General features: G+C 34.4%; 3 protein-coding genes and 1 long non-coding RNA gene across 5 annotated transcripts; 3 read left to right on the top strand and 1 right to left on the bottom strand.

The window, feature by feature from the left end:
* Positions 1-233: 233 nt before the first annotated feature.
* Positions 234-8,320, bottom strand: LOC100184650 (nucleolysin TIAR). 2 transcript variants are annotated; one of them, XM_002121717.5, is made up of 12 exons: positions 8,169-8,320; positions 5,695-5,791; positions 5,286-5,384; positions 5,080-5,131; positions 4,768-4,855; positions 4,627-4,702; positions 4,130-4,241; positions 3,678-3,852; positions 3,228-3,375; positions 2,898-3,010; positions 2,184-2,441; positions 234-1,918 (listed from the first exon to the last, which is right to left on the bottom strand). In XM_002121717.5, the coding sequence occupies exons 1-12, from the start codon at positions 8,249-8,251 to the stop codon at positions 1,789-1,791; spliced, it is 1,431 nt and encodes a 476-aa protein (XP_002121753.1). In that variant the 5' UTR covers positions 8,252-8,320; the 3' UTR covers positions 234-1,788. The 2 variants fall into 2 exon arrangements, with proteins under 2 accessions (XP_002121753.1, XP_018668042.1); XM_018812497.2 differs by having other exon boundaries at positions 4,142-4,241.
* Positions 8,321-9,714: 1,394 nt separating this feature from the next.
* Positions 9,715-11,214, top strand: LOC100179952. Its single transcript, XM_002120691.5, has 4 exons — positions 9,715-9,879; positions 10,117-10,214; positions 10,752-10,889; positions 11,035-11,214. Exons 1-4 carry the CDS (start codon positions 9,822-9,824, stop codon positions 11,104-11,106), a joined length of 366 nt encoding a protein of 121 aa, XP_002120727.1. The 5' UTR covers positions 9,715-9,821; the 3' UTR covers positions 11,107-11,214.
* Positions 11,215-13,446: 2,232 nt separating this feature from the next.
* Positions 13,447-15,537, top strand: en (En protein). The gene is given in 4 exon segments (NM_001032479.1): positions 13,447-14,185; positions 14,631-14,743; positions 14,912-14,999; positions 15,245-15,537. Coding segments are annotated over 4 exon segments (1,038 nt in total). The 5' UTR covers positions 13,447-13,467; the 3' UTR covers positions 15,364-15,537.
* Positions 15,538-18,414: 2,877 nt separating this feature from the next.
* On the top strand, positions 18,415-20,176 carry LOC113474387. Its single transcript, XR_003396048.1, has 2 exons — positions 18,415-19,034; positions 19,182-20,176. It is a non-coding gene; the product is annotated as an uncharacterized LOC113474387 (long non-coding RNA).
* The last annotated feature ends 233 nt before the right edge of the window (positions 20,177-20,409 follow it).

Raw genomic sequence — 20,409 nt, 5'->3', positions numbered from 1 at the left:
CTCGTATTTTGGATAATTAAAGTGAGTACCGCCAAGTACAGATAGTAAATATATGTACATAAAGCCAATTTATATAGTGATTAACCTTTCGATGAAATCTAGAGGTTACCTTGACAGAAATAAATAATCCAATGATTAAGATCAGACTCCATATACGGACTGTGATTAAGATTAAAGAATTAGAAATACGTTCTGTCATTAAACTTACTTTCCTGTGGAAAGTATGCAGCGAATTTTAAGTGTCACCAATCTTATTTTTATTAAAACAAACAACCAACTGTGAACAGTATTCAATTTGGTATTTTATGGTTCGCAATACACAAACTACCACACAAAACAAAACATGAAAAAGAAATTTAAAACAAAACGAAGCATTGTAAGAAGAAAAAAGCAACAAAAAACTTTTAAAATTCAAATCTTGATTAGAAAACGTTGGGCAAAACAATAAGCACATTTTTACAAGGATAGCTTCAAAGGGCTAGTCCCGGTAGCTAATTATATACAATGTTATATATCAACATGGGCAGTATTCTTAATTGCGGGCCTGCTATCTCGAATGACACGACAACAGCAACAAGTTCAAAGAGCGCCTTTTCATGTGAGGGTCTAAGCCATGCAGAATTAAATTAGTTCAATTCTCAAAGCAGACAAAGGCACATGTGCATTGAAATAAAATAGTTTCACTTAACACCGCCTGACATTGCTGAATTTTGTTGTGTATCAATTCGAGTTAGTTCACTAACCAGGTCACTAAAATTTGGAAGCGTGACCAAAACATCGTCTGTGCTGATTGTTTGCAGGTAATACTAGTAAGTAAAAGTAAAAAAAAAGGGAAATGTGTGTTAAAGTTCACCATCTGTTTCAGAACGCAGCGCTTTTTACGCATGGGGGTCACGAGTTTGTTAGATATGAGTAAATGGCAAAGAAGTTGAAAATTGGAAAAATTTTGATAAACAAACAAAATATTGCATGTCAGAAAAAACCTGAAAGACAAAAACCAAATGTTAAGGGGTATTACAGTGTACGACTAAAACTAAATTGAATAAAGAATAAATAATTACTAATGAAACAAAATTAAAACTTGGCCAAATTTGAAGTAGAAAGAATATAACTAAAAATGTAGTAGTATTAAGAAGAAATAACAAAATAACTAGATGATTAAACGTGTGCACGAAACAAGTATTAAGTCAAGATAAAATGCAAACAATGAACTTCATTTACAGATTGGCCGAATGTTTACTGAATCCGGTGTAAAAAGTTAGCAGCTCTGTTAGGTGAAGCGAAATGACAGGTGCCCATGCACGCTGTCGATTAGAAAAAAGCGTGACCAAAGGCTAGTTAGCAGTGTGGCGGTGAAAGCATCAAAATGTTGTCAATTCATCAGGTTTGTCATCAATTTCAACCTCAATAGATATCAAATAGGAAAAGATATAGGGACCACATATGCCATTAAATTTCGACATGATTATGTACAATTCTCTCAATGTAAACAAGGCTAGTATATAGGAATTTTAAAGCTATATGTGCTTTTAGGATATAGCTCATTAATACATAGCACCTTTATATGCTTTGGTAAATCTTTCATAGGATTAATGTGTACAGATAAAATCAGAATTACTATTTTCAACAAAATTAAACACACCTATAACAAAGGGCATGTGCATCTCTTGAAATTTTGACTGGAAATAACACTCATTATTCAAAAGAAAAGAAATTTTAAGGATGCCAAGAAAAACTAAATAGAAATTGAACAAGGACAGGTACCCCCCATTGGTGAAGTGGGAAGAATTAAATTCCGAACCCGTTGGTTGCTTGGGAAGCAGCAGGATTGGCAGCAGATTGGTCTCCAGCACCAGACGCACCGTTGGGTTGACTATCACCTTGGTTTGCTGTTAGATTTCCGAAACCTTGGGAGTTCCTACATGGAGATAACGATGACGGTATGAAAATTGAAAACAAAAGTTTTAAATATCATACTATGAAAATACAAAGTTAAACAGGAACATTACGCAACTTTAATGCAGGTAAACAGCTTTTTCTTCCCCTTATTTGCTTGCTCAAAATTTTGTAACATAATGCTAATTCCAAACTGATATCAAATTAACAAATTCCATAAATTAGATTTTATATCATTGTCCTATTCTTACTTGCACAAATATTACAAAATAAAAATAAGCATTTACCAGTTATTCCACATTCTGTCACCACCATTTGAACCCCAAGCGTCCCCAGCATTCTGGTGACCCATGCTTGGCCACCCCCATGAGTTACCCTGCCCCTGCTGGCCGCTCATATTCTGCTGCTGGTTGGTTGAATTAGGGGTCCATGTGTTATTTGACCCCATCTGGTTTGGTGGGGCCCATGTGTTGTTGGATTGAGTCATTTGATTTGGTGCCCACGTATTCCATGAGTTTTGTTGTGGTTGTTGCTGGTTTGGGTTCCTGGGATAAATACGTCATTATTTAAAATAACGGTGATATGTTTCAAGAATGTGGGTCTGATACTGATTTAGCACTTATGTAGTTGGACTATTCTACTCTAGTTGCGCCATAACAGTGAATACAGCAAACATAAACAGAGTCCAACTAATAGTGTACATGAGGCTAAGAAACCTATATTTTACTACCAGCATTATAGGTCTCTCATACAAATAAAATAAATTATAAAAGTTCAGACAACAGTAAAACTACATATTTGGTTCCAAAATAGCTTGTTGTATAATAACAGATTAACAGTAAAAGTCCTACTATGCCACAGAATTTTTTTAACAAATTACATACAGTCTGATTAAAACAGAAAATAGATAAACCATGAAAGTTTAGATCAGCTTAGTAGAAACAAAGAACAATTCCTTATCTATTAAATTGATCGAACTTAGTTCGACCATTCGTTCCTACCTCCATGTTGTCCATTGATTATATTGTTGAGATTGTTGTTGTTGTTGTTGACCAACCCCCCACATATCAGCACCTGCAGGTGACCACTGGTTCATCTGCATGTTGTCCATTCCCTGTTTAATCATTAACATTAACAAGACTGGCAGCTGACTTATATGTTAAAAAAATATATATATTTTTTTGTAAAAAAAATTGCTGATCGTAAAACACATTAAAGTCTTTCGCTTTTACACATATTCAATAAAAAAATAAAATAAAATAAATCTAAGAAAATAATAACATTCTGTTTTACATGTACAGCGAAGAAAAACTAAAGCCTTAACAACATACCCCAACTCCATTTGTAAAGTTGTTTGTAATATTTGAATTTCCCAAACTAGTTCCTTCTTTTCCCCAGGAACACTTGACTGTATAACCCTCCAGTGTTGAACCATGCTTATTTGTGATTGCTTGGGCTGCGTCAGTATGATTGTCAAACCTAATAAACAGAATAAAGTAAAATACAGTGTGATAAAACACTTAAAATGCGACATTTAAGTTTGAAATTTAGTCTCCTATTAAAAAATTATTTTAAAAGCGTTTTCAGAAAGTGTACATTGTATAGCACTGTGAGATTGCTAGTGATTGTAGTTAAAAAAAAAACAAAACAAATATATACATTGTTTGTTTTTAATTTTTTAACAAGCACTATGTAAGCAGCTGAGAATTTAAGACATTTAAGCCACTGTAGATAACCAAGGTGCCAGAATACTTTGATCAAAAGTAAATATGTTAACATACCGTATGAATGAATAGCCTTTGTCCGGGAAGACTCGAATTTCCAAAATATTCCCAAATCCAGCAAATGTTTCACGCATCAGTTGATCTGTTAGACCAGACATACATCCACCAAGGTAAACTGTGCAGTTTGTATTGCTTGATTGATTCACCACATTTGCAAACTCCAATTTTTGAACTAAAATTTAAAGAACATGGTAATTAAATTGAGAAGTATTACCACTACCAGCCAGAATTTAAGTCTATATATAAATATATTGGCTTTTACTAGAACGCAGTTATGAACAATAAAAAAGAACTGACGTAGGTAAAATTTAGCATATTGTGTGAATGTGTTTACTTTATTACAAACTCTACATATTTTCCACGTTTTTATACACTTTCAGTAGTTACTCATGTTTTGTTTTATTCATGCAAATTCATTGTTCTGCTCATATTTAATATTGAAAACTCACAAGTTCTTCCACCTGTTTGACCTCCCTTCCTTGCAGCCCAGTTACAACGAACTTGTCGACCATGTAAAGCATCAGGAATAATTCGTTTCTTTTCTACAATGTCTTGTGCATCCTGCAGTTGCATCAAGTATTAAATTATTAAAAATTTTAGTATTAAATTTTATTCTCCCTCTAATAGGTTAATTGTAGAAGAATTATCCAGTTCATGGTTATGAAACAGTTACGTGAAAAATTTTAATTTTTTTATGTAAGAAAAATACATTCATATATAATTATTGTATATATATATTCATTAAACATTGTTTTTAAAATTTTCTCACATCGTTATGCGAAGAACTGGAGGATTTTTACAAATACAAATTCTGGTGTCCAACTAATATTTCAGTTTATACTTAAGCATGATAATGCTGCCATGGAAATAATGTATCGAAATTTTGTGAAGATACTTGGAAAAGCTCAGGTGGCAAAATTAAATGCAAATATTTGACAAAATGTACCTGGTAGTTAACAAATGAAACAAATCCATATCCTTTAGACTTGTTGGTTTGAAGATCTCTCATTACACGAGCGTCACTGAAATTCCAAGAAAATACAGTCACACAGACAGTTATGTTAAAAACAATAACAAAACAACTTACGAAACAATTCCAATTCTGCTGAAGTAAGTTTTCAGGTCATCGGACGTTGTTTCTGGTGCCAAATCGCCAACAAATATGTGGTGATGGTCTGGGAACATACAGGGTGATTTACAATGGGAATGTGTCAGTGGAGAGAAACACTTTGTGGTATAAGTACAATACATTGGAACCGTATTGATCTATAAATAGCATGTGTGCTGTGCCAACATGTGTGCGTATGAAGCACATTGTAGCTAGTCACCACACATATTGAATATTTCTTAAGTGTTACTTCAACCAATTTTATAAAGTGCAAACGAAATAAAGACTTACTGCTTGTATCTCTTTTGTTAGAAGGACGAGTTGCCCAGTTCACTCTAATTTCCTATAAAAAAACAAACATTATAGTAATGTGAAATATGTAACCACACTTTTTTTAGTAATTTTGCAACAAAAATACTAAAATAAACGCGCCAAGCAAATGCAAAACAAATTTGAATGTAATTAAGGTTAATCTTCTTGGATTAAATTCAATTTACTTTTCCAAGGATCTTTCTTTGGTTCATGGCTCCATGAGCTGCAAGTGCATGACTATGCTCGTAGAACTCAACAAAGCAGTATGGATCACCACCAGCAGGCTGGAAATTAAGAATTCCTTGTTTTATAAAGCGTTGAGCAAGGATAGAATGTAATAACAATTTCCAGACATAATTTTTTTTACTGTTTAGTGTTTGGTAAAGGTGGTTTAACACACTAAATGACAGAACATAACAGTGGGCCTACAATTTATGTGTGTGTAATAAGACGCAGTATAAACGCACAAACTTTAGAATTAAAATATTTGATGCACTATTATTCACCTGTAGTAGCATTGTTTTATATTTAATGATAAGTATAAGCATAAAATAGTACAAAAAGTGGTAATATTACAGATATCATGATACTTACATCCGTTATCATCTTGCAACTTTTGCAAGGTCCAATCACACAAAACAACTCCATTATCAATGATTCAGAAACAAGCGGGTCCAGGTTTCCAACATACCTACAAGGTATAACAGATTAAACCAATGTTGATGCAGAGAGATTAAATCTCACATTTAATAACTTAATTATAGGGTAGCCCTGTTAAGCTGGTAAGATAATAAGAATGGGTAGGGGAGCAAGTTAATTAATTCAATGTCGGAAAGGGTAGGTTTTATACACTACACTGAATAGGTTGGGGTAAATAATGTTTCCACTATTTAACTGTAGTAACCTATGGAAATGACATTGAATGATGCAAACCTAGGTTTTCTTACCACCAACACACCGCAAGAACTGACATTTTACATATAGCTGTAACTGGTGGTATTCTAAACTATGTTTGTATAAACAGTTAGATATGGCTGAAGGAGTTGGAAGCTACGAAGTGAAACTTTTGGGTGTTAGGAAGACAGGAAATTATATTAAACGAGTCACACATTGTACAGCACACTAACACATCAGCAAATCAAGAAATAACACGCTTTTAAGTATAACATAACTGCATTTAATACAAACTTGGCAAATAGAAAACAAAAAATACTAGAAGTTTCCTTTAACTCAGTTTTAAAAATAAGTTAACTCAGTTTTAAAAACAAAACAGAAATCAAACAAACTTACAAGTTGTAACACAACTTCAGTTAATATTATAATATAGACCTTATGTATCTTTGTATATACCCTTACAGGAAAACTCTGTGGCAGCAAAACCATGTACATGTTGTTGCTCACCATATGGAAAAGTTAGGCTAGTGTTTATATTCATGTTGTGGAAGTGAAAACGTTAAGTTGAACATTGTCACGTTTCACTACAGCAACAGCCACTAAGTAGGAACGTTACACAACTTAAAACCCCCAGGCAGTTGGTTCAAGCATTTAAAAAGTAAAGCTTGTTTCATTACACAAGCTACAATTACAGAGAAATCTTCGTTAGAGTTTAATGTACACAAACTATAAACTAATGTGCTCTTGTTAATGGTAAATATATAACCTTTCCACCAGCCTATTTTACTAGTGTATTTAAATTTAAAAACAATTAAACGGGTAAGACACCATTGGTAAAAATTTTATCTCAAAACAAATTGTTGATCAACTTATTCATTTATATATATACAACAAAGAAGATTCTCAACAGTGATCAGCAACACAGAGGATCAACAAACATACACTTTTTTCTTTATGTAAAAATATGAAAAGATAGGTAATTGCTTGAAAAAAATAAATATGAAATTACAATAAATTACAAAATTAATGAGTTGCTGTAGTTTTCTAATTTCCTTAACTAAAAATTCATTTAACAGCTCAATTCTAATGAATCTGCCTTGTTTTGAAAAAGAGGAAGTAAAAAGTGGATGTCACTTTTGAATGTGTATGGTAGAGAAATAGCAGTGGTGCAAATAATGTCATTTGTTCATTCTGTTGTTAGTTAGTTAAATGTATATATATACAAAAAACTCATAGATTATCGATAACTATTTACTATGCTTTATGGCCAGCTTACACCCAGGCGGATATTTTTCGATCATGAAAAATATGTGCACAAACAATGTTCATTTACCAGCAATATTAAAATATCAAACGAATTGTGAGACAAATTTTTTATTTTGTTAAATTAATTAGCATGTATGGGACAAATTATAGTGTGGGTTTATAAACAAAATCGCAGGTGCACATGTCACAGAAATAATAGGTTGGTCATGAGAATAGGAATTAGCAGCAAAAGAAATGCAAAACCTAACCTTAAAGCCGTTTTAATCAAAAGTATTCTTAAATCTATCGTAAAATTACAAACAAAATACCACAGATTCATACATTGATTAGCGTCATATTGGCAATTGATCAACAGATTGTTTATGATACAGTGAGAACAGACACATAAAATATTTGCATCACAATACCCATTTTCAAGTCCATGATTTAGAACATAGAAGTTTCGTAACAAATTAAACATTTGCAGTTTTACGTTAACCATCGCAAATGGTTAGTGCAGGAAGCTACACAACAGTGTTGCTATTAAGACAGAAAATAATAAAAACAAGTCGCAACAACTGTATAATCGCAATATGCGATCTGCTTTGGTGCCTTGATTAGATTGAAATATAAGTTATCCGCTGTTGAAAAATATGTAGGCAGGAACTCCAGGAAGTAATAAACAAATAATTAAGTTAATGTTATAAATAACAGGTTAAACAACAGAGTTTTTGCTACAAATCAAAAGCTTAAAATATTATATATTTTGTTACAATGTCTAGGTTAATGTGTAGTTTAATGAGCAAATTTTGCTTCAAGGCTACCCAAACAGCTTATACAAAATAGAACTGATGAACAGCCTACAATAAATATATATAATAAAAATCCAATCAATTTAGAAACATTAATGTAAAATTGCAAATGCTTACAAAGTTTTAGGATAAGCCTCATCCTCCTGAGGTTGTGGTTGCACCTGCTGTTGTTGCGGAAAATTCATGTTCAAATTGTTCATGACAAAACTTACAGTAGCAAAATTCAGAAAACTACAATATATAAAAAGCAGTCAAAAAGCTGGAATATAAAATGTTCGTTATAACGTAGCAAACAATTTGTTCCTGTATCGTTTTAATCACACATTATTAACGGTAACCAAACGCTTCTGTCAGATTCTATCGATCGCAACGTAAGCCTCTAAGTTAATCTATTTACTGAATTGTTAAAGTAAAATACGAAGTAACACGTGTTCGCGTCCAACTTAAATTTGCTAAATCTTGACTTTTGCTTTCCTTAACGTATTAAAACTTCCACATGCATTTTATTTACCACACTGCACTGCAGCCAAACTAAATTTTCTTCTCGGAAATCGTTTGCTTTCCTAGCTAATTACGCGCATAAAACAAGAACCACAAAAGCAAGATCGCAGAAAGTGCGCTTGGTTGCGACACATGCGGCGGTGTCCGCGCGAAATGGAATTGTGGGTAATTTTATTCGGCTCATTTTGGGGACGATATTTATTTGTGGATTTTTTGTTGCACGTTCCCGGGGTCATATAAACACCGAGTAGTCCAACTGCCGTCTTTGTGTCCAAAAAAGAGCAAAAGGGTAAACTTGGCAATGGGTTTAAACAAACTTGTTAGGTTTTGTTTGTGCTTTCCTTTTGTGGAAAGGTGTAATACAGCTTTAATTTACCTTACCAAACATTTTTTTAGAAAAAATGTTTAAATTTAGGCGCATTAAATAACTAAAATATCACAAATCAACCGCTTCTAATTCCATTTTAACTTTTTTTTTGATACAAAAAAAACAAATAACACATTATTTTCACATTTTTCAATCTTTAAATTTGTTTTTAGGCTTAAGTTTTTCTGTAATTTAGCGAAAAACATACATTTTGCCTATACCTACTGTGTTATTTTGGACATAAATTGTCGTTCAATTTGTCTTTTACGTAACAATGGGTTGGTCTACTCAGTATTTCTATGTCTCTGCACGTACCCAGCTGCTAATGTCATGACGAATGTTGACGAGCTGTGGCTTAAAGTGTTACCGTAAGTTTTACGCTGTAAAACGAAATTTAATATAGGCGTTTGTTTTATCAATCAACATTGAGTCACGAGAATAGGGTTATATGATTCTTTGAATTATTTTCGCTTACTACCAGATGGGACGTGAAAAGAAAGTAAAAACATGTCCCATCTTACCCCTCCCCCCACCCTACTACATCCTAAGGTACGCCAAAGTTTGGGTTGTGTAACAGTTCGTTGACTCTGTTAAATACGAATCAATAACATGAACGAGAACAATTATAACACCTAAGGTGATAACGGGCGATCAGATTTGCGATCTTTTCAATTTTCTGACAGTTCAATTTTCTAACTTTGCTTTAGGGCAAAATATCGTTGACGAGTTTGAGTTTAGTATTACAAATTGCAACGTGTATAACGCGTCTCTGTCTCATTGGCGGTTTGTGGCGACCACAAGCTTATAAATGCAACCGGATTAACCATCTGATTATCGTATAAGCCAACAGCAACTGTCGTGTCGATAAGAGTAAACAGAACTTTTCGTATTCACCTGAAAATATGAAGTTTTTGTCGCTTGTTTCAGTATCCCTACTTATTGGGTTTACTTTGGGAGCAGGTGGGTTATGGTTTAGGTTTTAAACCATTTAATTACGGTTTTTACGATTTAAATGTAGCCATTTGAAAAATAGTGCTTGAGGCTAAGCAGTTATAAATCTCCATAGTGATCGGAATCAGCAGTAGAAACACCAATATGGCGCCTTTGCTAGAATAAGCCTATCCCCTTAATACACTTACACAAGCAGCATTATACTATGCTATAAATCAGATTAACATCACGCCTATATCATTGCAGTTACTCCGGCTCCCCCGGTCACGTGTTACGTTGGAAGAAGTTCGGGTACAATTATAAACGCAACCAATTTCGAAGAACAATTGTGCGCAATGGGAGAGGTATGTGAATTATCTTTATTACCAATAACACACACATGTATATACATAGAGTAGGGTGGGGGAACAATTAACAACGGTTTGGGAGTCTTAAGGAAACAGTTTTATAATTCTTTGAACGTTTTTTGTTTACTACCAAATGGGACGAGAAAATATAATGATAAGGTGTTCCATCTTCCTCCACCCCATACTATAGTACTGGGCGGTAGAATAAACACTTCCATATTTCGTAATCGCATAATAAACAATTTACATGGCCATTTTCTTTTTTTAAGGTAATATTAAGTTTAGCGAGAAATGGGAATAGAAACATATTTTATCTTACTTAACTGGCATATACGTACAGTCTATATACGATTTTCAAGCACTTTATAGCTATATACAAACCAGTATCGTTAAGTTAAAGTTGGGGACTTCTTAACTTAATGCTGTGATTTATGTGTTAATACTATTTTGACAACGTCTTTACATAACGACAGTTCTTGAATATGTAATGTACAAGTTAACCAACGAGACCACTAAACTAATATCTTCCATAAGTCTTGCAGAACTGACATTGTTAAAAGAGAGAACGAATTGATGATTGAGAAGAAATGCCACAACACAAAAGCTTGCTTTTCTCAAACAGATGTCGTCAATGAGTTCCAATGTTATAGTGGTCTGTCATACAGAAACAAGGTATGTGAAGTTTAGTCCTACATTACACTAGCCGTAAAATGTACACAAAAAAATAAATAAAAATGCGCGTGTCTGTATTTTTTAAACTAATTTACAAAAAATAGTGTCTCTAAAACTTTAAATTTATATATACTTGTTATTTCAGTTGCACGTTTGCCTGTTTTGCTGTTCAACTGATCGCTGCAACAATATGATCGAGATGCCTTCCTCTCCATAAGAAAACTATGCATCATATACATAGTTGCCAACAACATCTTTTCCGTCATGTTTAACGTGAATACAGTGCAAATTACAGAAGCCAAATAAAAATTATTGCTTGCTGTCATTTATTGTGCGATAACTGGTCTCACAGGGCATATATGCGTTTATAGTTTATGTGTTTTAAGTTAAAAGTTTTGTGGCTCGCACCTTTTTATTTGTATTATTTAGGATAAACTCAGTCATAAATGTCTATAGTTACATTAAATAAGCCATGTCATATATAGTAGAGTGGGGAAAGATGGGACACGTTTAGCACATAATATCCGAATATCCTGATCGTCTTTTAAAGAACTAACAACGGTCTGGGAGTCGTGAGGATGCAGTTTTATAATTCTTTGTATGTTTTTGTTTACTACCAAGTGAGTACCAACTGGGTCAAGAAAATTGAATGAAAAGGTGTCCCATCTTCCCCCACCCTACTATATTTATCAAACAATTCGCGAAACACGTCTATCATAACACTTAGAACGAACCGTGAAAGGTCACATTTATCAGACAAACACACGCCGCCTAAATTCCCACAGCATCGTGTTAAATCAATCGCTAATTACTGCTCTAAATGTGAACTGATCTATAGGAAAAGTGGCAACGATTGTTCCGGGTCGTTGTTGGGCGTGTGCGCTTCGATAGTTCGCGATAATGAACGATGATGTACGTCAAATTATTCCACAAGTTTTTTGTGGGTTTAAACACACACATTGTTCATCCGACGAATGAGAATTTAATGCAGCGAAAGTTAACTACAGTTTGAACAATCGCTAGATTTCTGACCATTTGCAAATTCAAACCGATCTGCTGGCAAAAGTGTGATGAACTCCAATCTATAATGCCAGTTGTGAACTTTGGCCAATATTAATTGAAGCGTCGTTTAATTCTCGATTAATTCTGCGGTCGTTCCGATTGCGCCACGGTAGGGAATTCAAAATCCAATCTGGATTAGAACTCTTAAGTTACTTAATTTCAAATTTGTCACTGAGACAACACACAAGAACAAAGTCACCCCAACTCCCATAGGAATGATGTTTAACATGGCTAAAATTGAACCAGATAGTGATTAACGCAGCCAGATTGAATGTTATACGCTTAAATGAAGTACTTGAACATTTCCGGGGTCAAAGTTTTGTTGGTGTATTGGAGTGGGCGGTATATAGGAGAAGGCGATACACTGCTGAGTCGAATGAATACCGTCAGCTAATAATATTCTACTCCAATCGTATTTTAACAATTAATAACATTTTTTGGTGGTGGGGGGAGACGGGACACCTTTAGCCCAGAATATCCGAATACCCTGATCTTGTTTTAAACAATTACCAACGGTCAATGGTAGTCGTAAGAATACGGTTTTATATTTCTTTGAATGTTATTTGATTACTACTAAATAAGACGAGAAAATAGAGTAAAACGGTGTCCCATTTTACCCCAACACTACTATATACAAAACGGGCACGCCGCTATAACACTGAATTTAGAAATCTAAAGATGGAACAAACTACACCTCAAATCAGCAAACCTTAAGAGCACCTTACACGTATTGATTACAGACCACCATCATTAGTGCCACAACAATAAATTGATCAGAAAAAAGCTCTTATTGTACAAGCAGCTCAAACCAAATTACAGTGTTTTGTATGTACCCGAGAATAAAGTTTAAATAATGTGTATTTCGCTACTTAATTTATACAAATAATTCAACGATTTAATAGCCTAGTTCAGCAACAAATATTTTCCTTTTAATTTGTTCAGAATTCACAAAATGACATTTCACGCTTCTTGAGAACGATTACGCAATCGGTTTAACCGAGTCAACGAATTTTACAAAATGGCGGAACTCAAGAAAAAGGAGGAAGCTCAGATTGGAAGCGGCGTTCCTAGTGATCACAAGTCAGTTACAGCATACTCGCCTGTGACGAAGTATATTTATGTGAAGGACGTAAATGATGTGTAAACTTTAAGCGTAATATTAATTATTCCTGAAAGATTCAAGTTGAATTTATTTAAATTAGATACTTGTGAATCTTGGTAAAATATCTGTCTTTGTATTAGATATTGTTGGTTGGACTTAATTTATGATTACTTCTGATTTAATATATTTTGATCCATTAATTCTGAACGCCAATTATTTTTTCGCGCAAAGGCAGAGCGAGTATATTCCCTTATTTTTTAATAAGAAAAATACTATTTTTCTACTAAACTATTTCAAAATGGTAACTCTTTTTTTACTTTCGAAATTATTTTAGCCGTTTAAGTAGTAATCGTAAAACAACACCGCTATAAAAGTGTTTTATTTCCAAAGACCAAGGCGGGTGGTGAATTTAAAATGAAGCGAAATACAAGGTTGCCCAACTTTTACATTGACACAATTTTAAGGAGTTTACCATTGAACAAAAATCCTCAAAAAGGCGAAGTGGAAAAATATAACAACACTCATACTGGATGGACACAACCGACACGGGAATATACCGGAGTCGCACATCAAGTACAATCTCCGGCAGCACAAAGCAAGATAGACATAACCAGTTTTAACTTGCAACTGCATTTGTTTGCGCAGAGCATTCTGCAATGGCGACAGCTATACCCCAGCGGCCCGCGGGAATATGGTGACGCATATCCCGCACAGAATTGCGAAGTCCCGAGCATTCGTAGTCTGGCGGAGATAAATGAAGTTAAGAGGAATCAAACAAAGAAATCTTTATGGAATCCGATAAACGATGTGCGTGATCCGAAAAACGATTTATCAAACAAAGATGATACGCTTACCAAAAGCCAAGACGACCCCCTAGCGAGCCTCAACCGACTGTCGCAAAATGTCGACTATCCAGCAAACTTTCACAAAGAACTACCGCGCGCGCATTCGACACCAAAACGGTCGCTCATATCAAGTGATGAAAAATTAGCCGAGGATAATCAATCCCCAAACAGCAGACGATCTTTAGCTACAGGAAACCAGCAACCAACATCAGGAACCGAGGAAGAAAAGAAAACACTTTGGCCTGCATGGGTTTATTGTACTCGGTATTCTGACCGACCGTCCGCAGGTAAGACTACGCATGGTTTTACATTTAAAATTAGATCCGTGGTATCTGACACAAAATAAAGATAAATTCCGTGGATCTAACTCCGATTTGACTTATGAAGTTGGACGATTCACGTAACAAAATAACATTCAGAATCAATATATAGTGGTGTGAGGGAAAATGGGACACATTTTAATTTTATTTTCTCGACCCATTTTGTAGTAAACAAAGAACATTTTAAAGAATTATAAAACCGTATTCTCACGACTGCCATAGACCGTTGTCAAGTGTTTAAAACAGGATCAGGATACTTGAATATTATGTGTTAATGGTGCCCCGTCTTCCCACATTATACACTGTATCTTACAGATTTTAATTCGTTGAAGTTGATTTTTCTCGGTTACGCATTTTGTAGTACTTGATACTGAAACAAAATAAATGAATTTTATATTTGAAAATATTTTAGGCCCAAGAACCCGTAGAGTAAAGCGGAAATGCAAAAGCAAGGACACGGGTGCTGAGTCATTGGATAAACGAGCAAGAACCGCATTCTCCCCGGAACAGCTTGATTATTTACAGGTTGGTAACAGTTGATTTTAACAGCAAATAGTAACTGTTGCTAAAATTCTTTTTGTTTCATATTTATATAAATAAAGATATATTAACCAAACTGATTGCGCACCGAACTGTACATTGGTTATGCTCACCGATATAAGTGCATTATGTAAGTTTAGATTCTTGTTGCAGGTGGAATTTGAGAAAAGTCAGTATTTGACCGAAGACAGGAGAGTACGAGTGTCGGAAAAACTTGGTTTATCAGTCTCGCAAATAAAAGGTTGGCACAATTTGTGTTTGTAAAAATATAACAACACGTCATCATACTGTTAAAACAGCTAACTTATAGTACTGTTAGTACCGAAATCCTTATTTTCTAATCGTGTTTTTAATATTTAACAATGCCATTTTGGAGTTGTGACGATAAGCTTATTAAACTCTGTCGATGTTCTTAGAAAATGAATTTATCTTACCCCAACTGAGCACATGTTCTCATCCCACTAACAAATAAAATTACTTATACAGTTTGGTTTCAAAATAAGAGAGCAAAAGTAAAGAAGACAAGCGGAGTCAAGAACGAGCTTGCAATGCAGCTGATTGCACAAGGATTGTACAACCATAGGACGCAAAAGCAGGATGAATAGTTGGAAAAAAACAACTTTTCGTATTTTTATGTCACTCTAATTGGAAAAATATCGATCAAAACGTAAATACAACAATTTTGTTCTGAGTATTATTTCATTTCATTGCACCATGGTATAAGACTTGTTTATTACGCATTATAAGGTGAAAAAAATACATCGAATTTGAATTTGTAATCGCTTTGTATTAGTTAAGTTACCGAATATATTTTTCATTTTATTTTGCATCGAACAATTGTAAATAACCGCTTGTCTATCTATGTACCCCAGTTGTATATGTTTTGTAAAATGTCTTTTTTTTCTAAATGCGATTGCTATGGAACAGAATCGATTTAGTTTCTTCCATTTTGTTTTAGAGAAACGGTAACCGTTAAATGTAACATAAGCATATACTGTTCCTTTCCTATTTCACCATTAACAAAAGTTGTAAACAAAATAAAAAAAAAAAGAATAAAATAACCATTTTACGTAAAGAAACGGTAAAAATTTTTCAAATAAAGCAGTTTTAGTAAGATTTTTGTTAAGTGTTTGTTAAGATTTGAATCCGTGTTAGTAAATTTAAACTATGAATAGTCGCGTGTCAGCAATACAATTAACATTTACTAGACGTATTGGTGTGGAAATAATCACTGGTATTTTATTAAATATCCTAACGTTTAATTTTTTACATAATCTGCAACTTAAATTGAATCGCATTAAAACGTCAGTTAGTCGCTTCTGTTACAGCTTAAATTAAAATACGTATTTATTATAAGACATATTCCAATAAAGTATATATAGGGTGGGGTGTAAGGACATATTTTATTATCATTTTTCGTCACATTTAATAGTTAACAAAGATAACTTATAGAAAAATATACCTGATGTACCACGTGACTCTAAAGTAGTGTTGTTAATTGTTCAAAACACGGTCAAGAAACATTATAATTTAGTGCCAACGGTATCCCATTTTACCCTATAGTATAGTAGGATGGGGGAAGATGGGACACCTTTTCATTCTATTTTCTCGTACACTTTGGTAGTAAACAAAAAACATTCAAAGAATTATAAAATCTTTTCCTCGCGACTTTAATAGACCGTTGTTAATTGTTTAAAACACGATCAGGATATTTATATATTTTGTGCCAAAGGTGTCCCATCTTCCCCACCCCACTATATATCCCTTCCTATCATATAGTATTGTATATTCATAATATGGCAATCTTCCATTCCGCTTTGTTTCGCAGCGCTTTCGGGGTTGATTAAAAAACTTTTTAAGTAATTAATGAAAACGAAAAGACAGCTACATCCCACATTTAATTTATGAACAAAATGTATTTGTACTATAGGTTACAATAGAACTGTAGTAAAAAAGGAACAAAATTATATAAATTACAACTCCCTAATATGTTATCAAATACCGAAACTTAAATCCAGTTGAACAAAATTCAATTGCTACAAAACAGATTTAAAGTATACGCAAATTTTGATATTAAAATAATCATCATAGGAGACGAAACAAGCGTTACGATTTGTGGCGCACGCTTCTCCCTAGGGGTAGACGCCCCGCAATGAGCGACGGAAATCGTTCGTAATTGACGACAGACCAGAAGAGAATTAGATCGGCCGCACATCGGAGACTCATTCATCATTTTGGTACAAGCATTCAGCAATTGCTGGGTCAGTTGTTAGAAAGAAAGAAAAACGGCATCCAGGCACAAGCGAGGATTGGCGCTGGGATAATATGATTGTAATAACCTTGTTTATCGGCTGTTAAAGACGTTCGAATTAGCGGTGACTGCTTAGAGGAGGTTTGACGCATTCGAAAATTCAATTGAATCGAACGTAAATGAAGGACGATTGTCGTCCGAGGACGACGGTTCAATGACTATGTTGCGGAAATACAAATTACATGCCCAAAACTGGGGTAATGACTGGGGTAATCAAATTAGGAATAAAAAAACATTATTAATCCCTATTATAAAGCATAACACGAAAAAAATATATTTTGATTCAGATTAATTCTTAAGTAGAATGGCCGCATGGTGGCAGCATACAGCAAAGCGAACAATATTTTCTGGTTTATTCAACTTCCCATTCTTCTATAATAATGATATACTTATGTTTGCCGCATAATTTCTCTGCGTGAAATGTTCGGACAATGCGTGGAAAGGATACAGACCCACAACTACTGATATGAGACCAGGCCTTTACTTTATAAAGTACACGAACTCTTATAGTACTAGGATGTAATTAGGTCAAATAAACAATTGAACAAGTTAATTAAAATGGATTTCTACCACGATCCAGTATTTGTTTGTTTTTAAAACCAAGTTATAGTAGCGTAGGGGAAGATGGGACACCTTTTGATTATATTTTCTTGTCCCGTTTGTTAGTAAACAAAGAACATTCAATACATTATAAAACTGTATCCTCACGGCTCCCCTAGACTGTTGTTAATTGTTTAAAACACGATCAGGATATTTTGGTATTATGTGCTAAAGGTGTCCCATTTCCCCCACCCCACTATGTGATAATAAATATCATCACGTTCAAAAGAAATGATAATATGTGATATTATATATGCAGCTTAAGACGATGCTTCAACCTTTATACGTTGTTTACCTGCAAGCGTTTTACAGGAAAACCCCTGTATTGTTACATGGTTTCAACAAACGGTACGCAGAATCCATCTTAACGCTATACAGGCGCTATCAGTTTAAAAATAAATAACCTTTAAGTGTTTATTAGATTTAACCGTTTTATACAATTTAAGGCCGGATTCAATATGCGTTTAATGGTCCGAATTAGCTTTTTGCAGGAACTTCATATTAAATAGGTTGGAAGTATTACGAATTCTATTTGTAACAATTTTAAAAGTTTGTCAAAAGAATGACTTGCGAAACTGAGCCATGGTTTTCTAATGACTTTGGTGCGAAATAGCCAAAGGCATTTGGTCAAGTAGAAAATTTAGCTGAGCGGTTCTTTCGTTGCCTGCGTTGTAGTGAAAAAGCTCTTTAGCTCTTCGTCTTTGCAGTAAGAGAAAAAGTTTGTGGCGGAAAGTCCTGATTAGAGTACATGGTTCGAATTCTTATGTGCAGTAGTTTACCTTACGAACAGACACTAGACAGAGCTAAGAAAGTTAGAGAATGACGTTGCCCTTTTCAGGCCAGTTCTATTTGCCCTACAAATGTTAGCAATTTCCCCATTACAGTTATTCCTATTACAGTGTACGGAATATATGTATAATGTCGGTCAAGGTACAAATGACACGGAGTTAGTTTAAACGCCCGAGGTGCAACAGTCAAAACAACATCGACCCAGGCAAATGTACTGAACTGGAAACTTAATAAAAAGAAATAGTACAGTCTACTTTATACCTACCACCCCAAGTTTTGTGCTATAGCTTTTGTTGTCTTGTTCATCAAATGATTTTGACCAATAGTATTTGCATAGACTGTAGCACAAACTACGTTTTCCAGCACTAGCGTTACTAATTGGGGGAATCCATATACGTCAGTTTATTGTTATTCATGCTTTGTGACGTTTATTATTATGTGTCTTTATTTTCGATTCGGAAGGACAATTAGTAGTCACACAGCGTTGGTAAGGCCGATAGAATGGAAAATTACGAACAAGCGACGCATGACGGCCTTAGAATTAGTTAGGGAGAATACCGACCGATGTAGAGAAATGTAGGTAAAAATTCAGACGCAATTTTCTACAAAAATGTTTAATGAAAGCACTCTACTGTTTAATATTGTTATGTTAGGTATATGCGGACAAGATTTTGTACTAGTACGATGTAATACACAACTTACATATGTTTTACTATATTTCAGAACCGGGTTTAGTATACTAAAGAATTATTCTGTGTGCCCAAGCGAACAGAAGTCTAGTTACTTAATGAATACAGCATATCACGCATGAGAAACGGAAGCAATACGTTTACTTCGAAGAAAACCTTTCACGCTCTGTTGCGTCACGTCGGATGACGTCATCGTTTATGTCAACTGACGTCACGCCACGTTGGAATGTGGTCAAAAGCAACAACTCAAAATCTTTACTAGATACTTTTCTTAAACCGGGAGAGAACTTTAACTATGGGCCTATGATCAACTTCACGCCTTTGGCTGTGCTTATAGCGGTTGCCGGTATCATGATATTATGCGCGTCATACGCTAGTGTTATAAACTGGGTAGACAGAAAACACCAGCGCGCAAGAAGGCGGTTACGCTCAGGCTCATTTGGATCATCACATACACCTTGTACTTCAAGGGACGACGAGGATCATGTATTTCACGCATGAAAAATCGTCTATGTTTAAATAACTTGACTTTTGTATGCCTGTCTTTTTAAAACTTTTTACCTGAATCGGTCTCGGTAACCTGTAAGACAAAGCAATATTTCCTCTGTTCTATTTTCTCTTTGACTCTTTTTAATAGTACCATTTTGAAAAGAAGCTTTACACTTTACAGTTCAGTTTATGTTTGTCGTTTTAGGCAATTTCCCCTGGAATCCAGGTCAAAACGCGATGCGTACGTTTGTGTGCTGTGCACACTACATTTTAACTTGCTCGTTTAACTTTTTAATGTACATTTTTAATATTTATTCCACACAACGGTAAAATAACGTGAGCGTTTTTACCAGTTTTGAATCGCAGTTAGTTATGCATTCACGCCTACAGTTTTCTATGTATGTGTTACTGTATTTAAAAGTGACCTTTTCATGCCATTTCTTTAGTTCCAAACTAATTAAAAATTTTAGCTAAATTGTGCGTATGTCCACAAGTTGCAGTTTTTTTCACCGCACTAAAATATAAACAAAGACGACCAAAGAAATTGCAATGTGTTTGGCTATTAAGTGATTTAATTATGAACTAAATAAATTTATGCCAGTTATAAGTGAGGACAATGATTAAGTTAGGACAATGATTGAAAACACGATTGGGAAATATTATGTGCTAAATGTAACTCATTTTACCCCACCGTACTATATATTCAGTACACTAGGGGAAGATAGGACACCTTCAGCACGTAATATCCAAATATCCTGATGGTGTTTAAAACA

Source organism: Ciona intestinalis, chromosome 7 (assembly GCF_000224145.3).
Source record: "Ciona intestinalis chromosome 7, KH, whole genome shotgun sequence".
Lineage (NCBI taxonomy): Eukaryota > Metazoa > Chordata > Ascidiacea > Phlebobranchia > Cionidae > Ciona > Ciona intestinalis.
The sequence above is the reverse complement of the archived record's forward strand: the minus strand, read 5'-3'. Positions and strand labels throughout refer to the sequence as shown.

Excerpts from the sequence above, each read along its gene's own strand:
- LOC100184650 (XM_002121717.5), bottom strand. The coding sequence starts at position 8,251 with ATGAACAATTTGAACATGAATTTTCCGCAACAACAGCAGGTGCAACCA. Across the intron at positions 3,853-4,129 it reads TCAAACAGGTGGAAGAACTT|TTCAAAAATTGGAGTTTGCA; the intron begins GTGAGTTTTCAA and ends TTTAAATTTTAG. Across the intron at positions 2,442-2,897 it reads AATCAATGGACAACATGGAG|GAACCCAAACCAGCAACAAC; the intron begins GTAGGAACGAAT and ends TATTTATCCCAG.
- LOC100179952 (XM_002120691.5), top strand. The coding sequence starts at position 9,822 with ATGAAGTTTTTGTCGCTTGTTTCAGTATCCCTACTTATTGGGTTTACT. Across the intron at positions 9,880-10,116 it reads TGGGTTTACTTTGGGAGCAG|TTACTCCGGCTCCCCCGGTC; the intron begins GTGGGTTATGGT and ends ATATCATTGCAG. Across the intron at positions 10,215-10,751 it reads AATTGTGCGCAATGGGAGAG|TCTTGCAGAACTGACATTGT; the intron begins GTATGTGAATTA and ends ATCTTCCATAAG.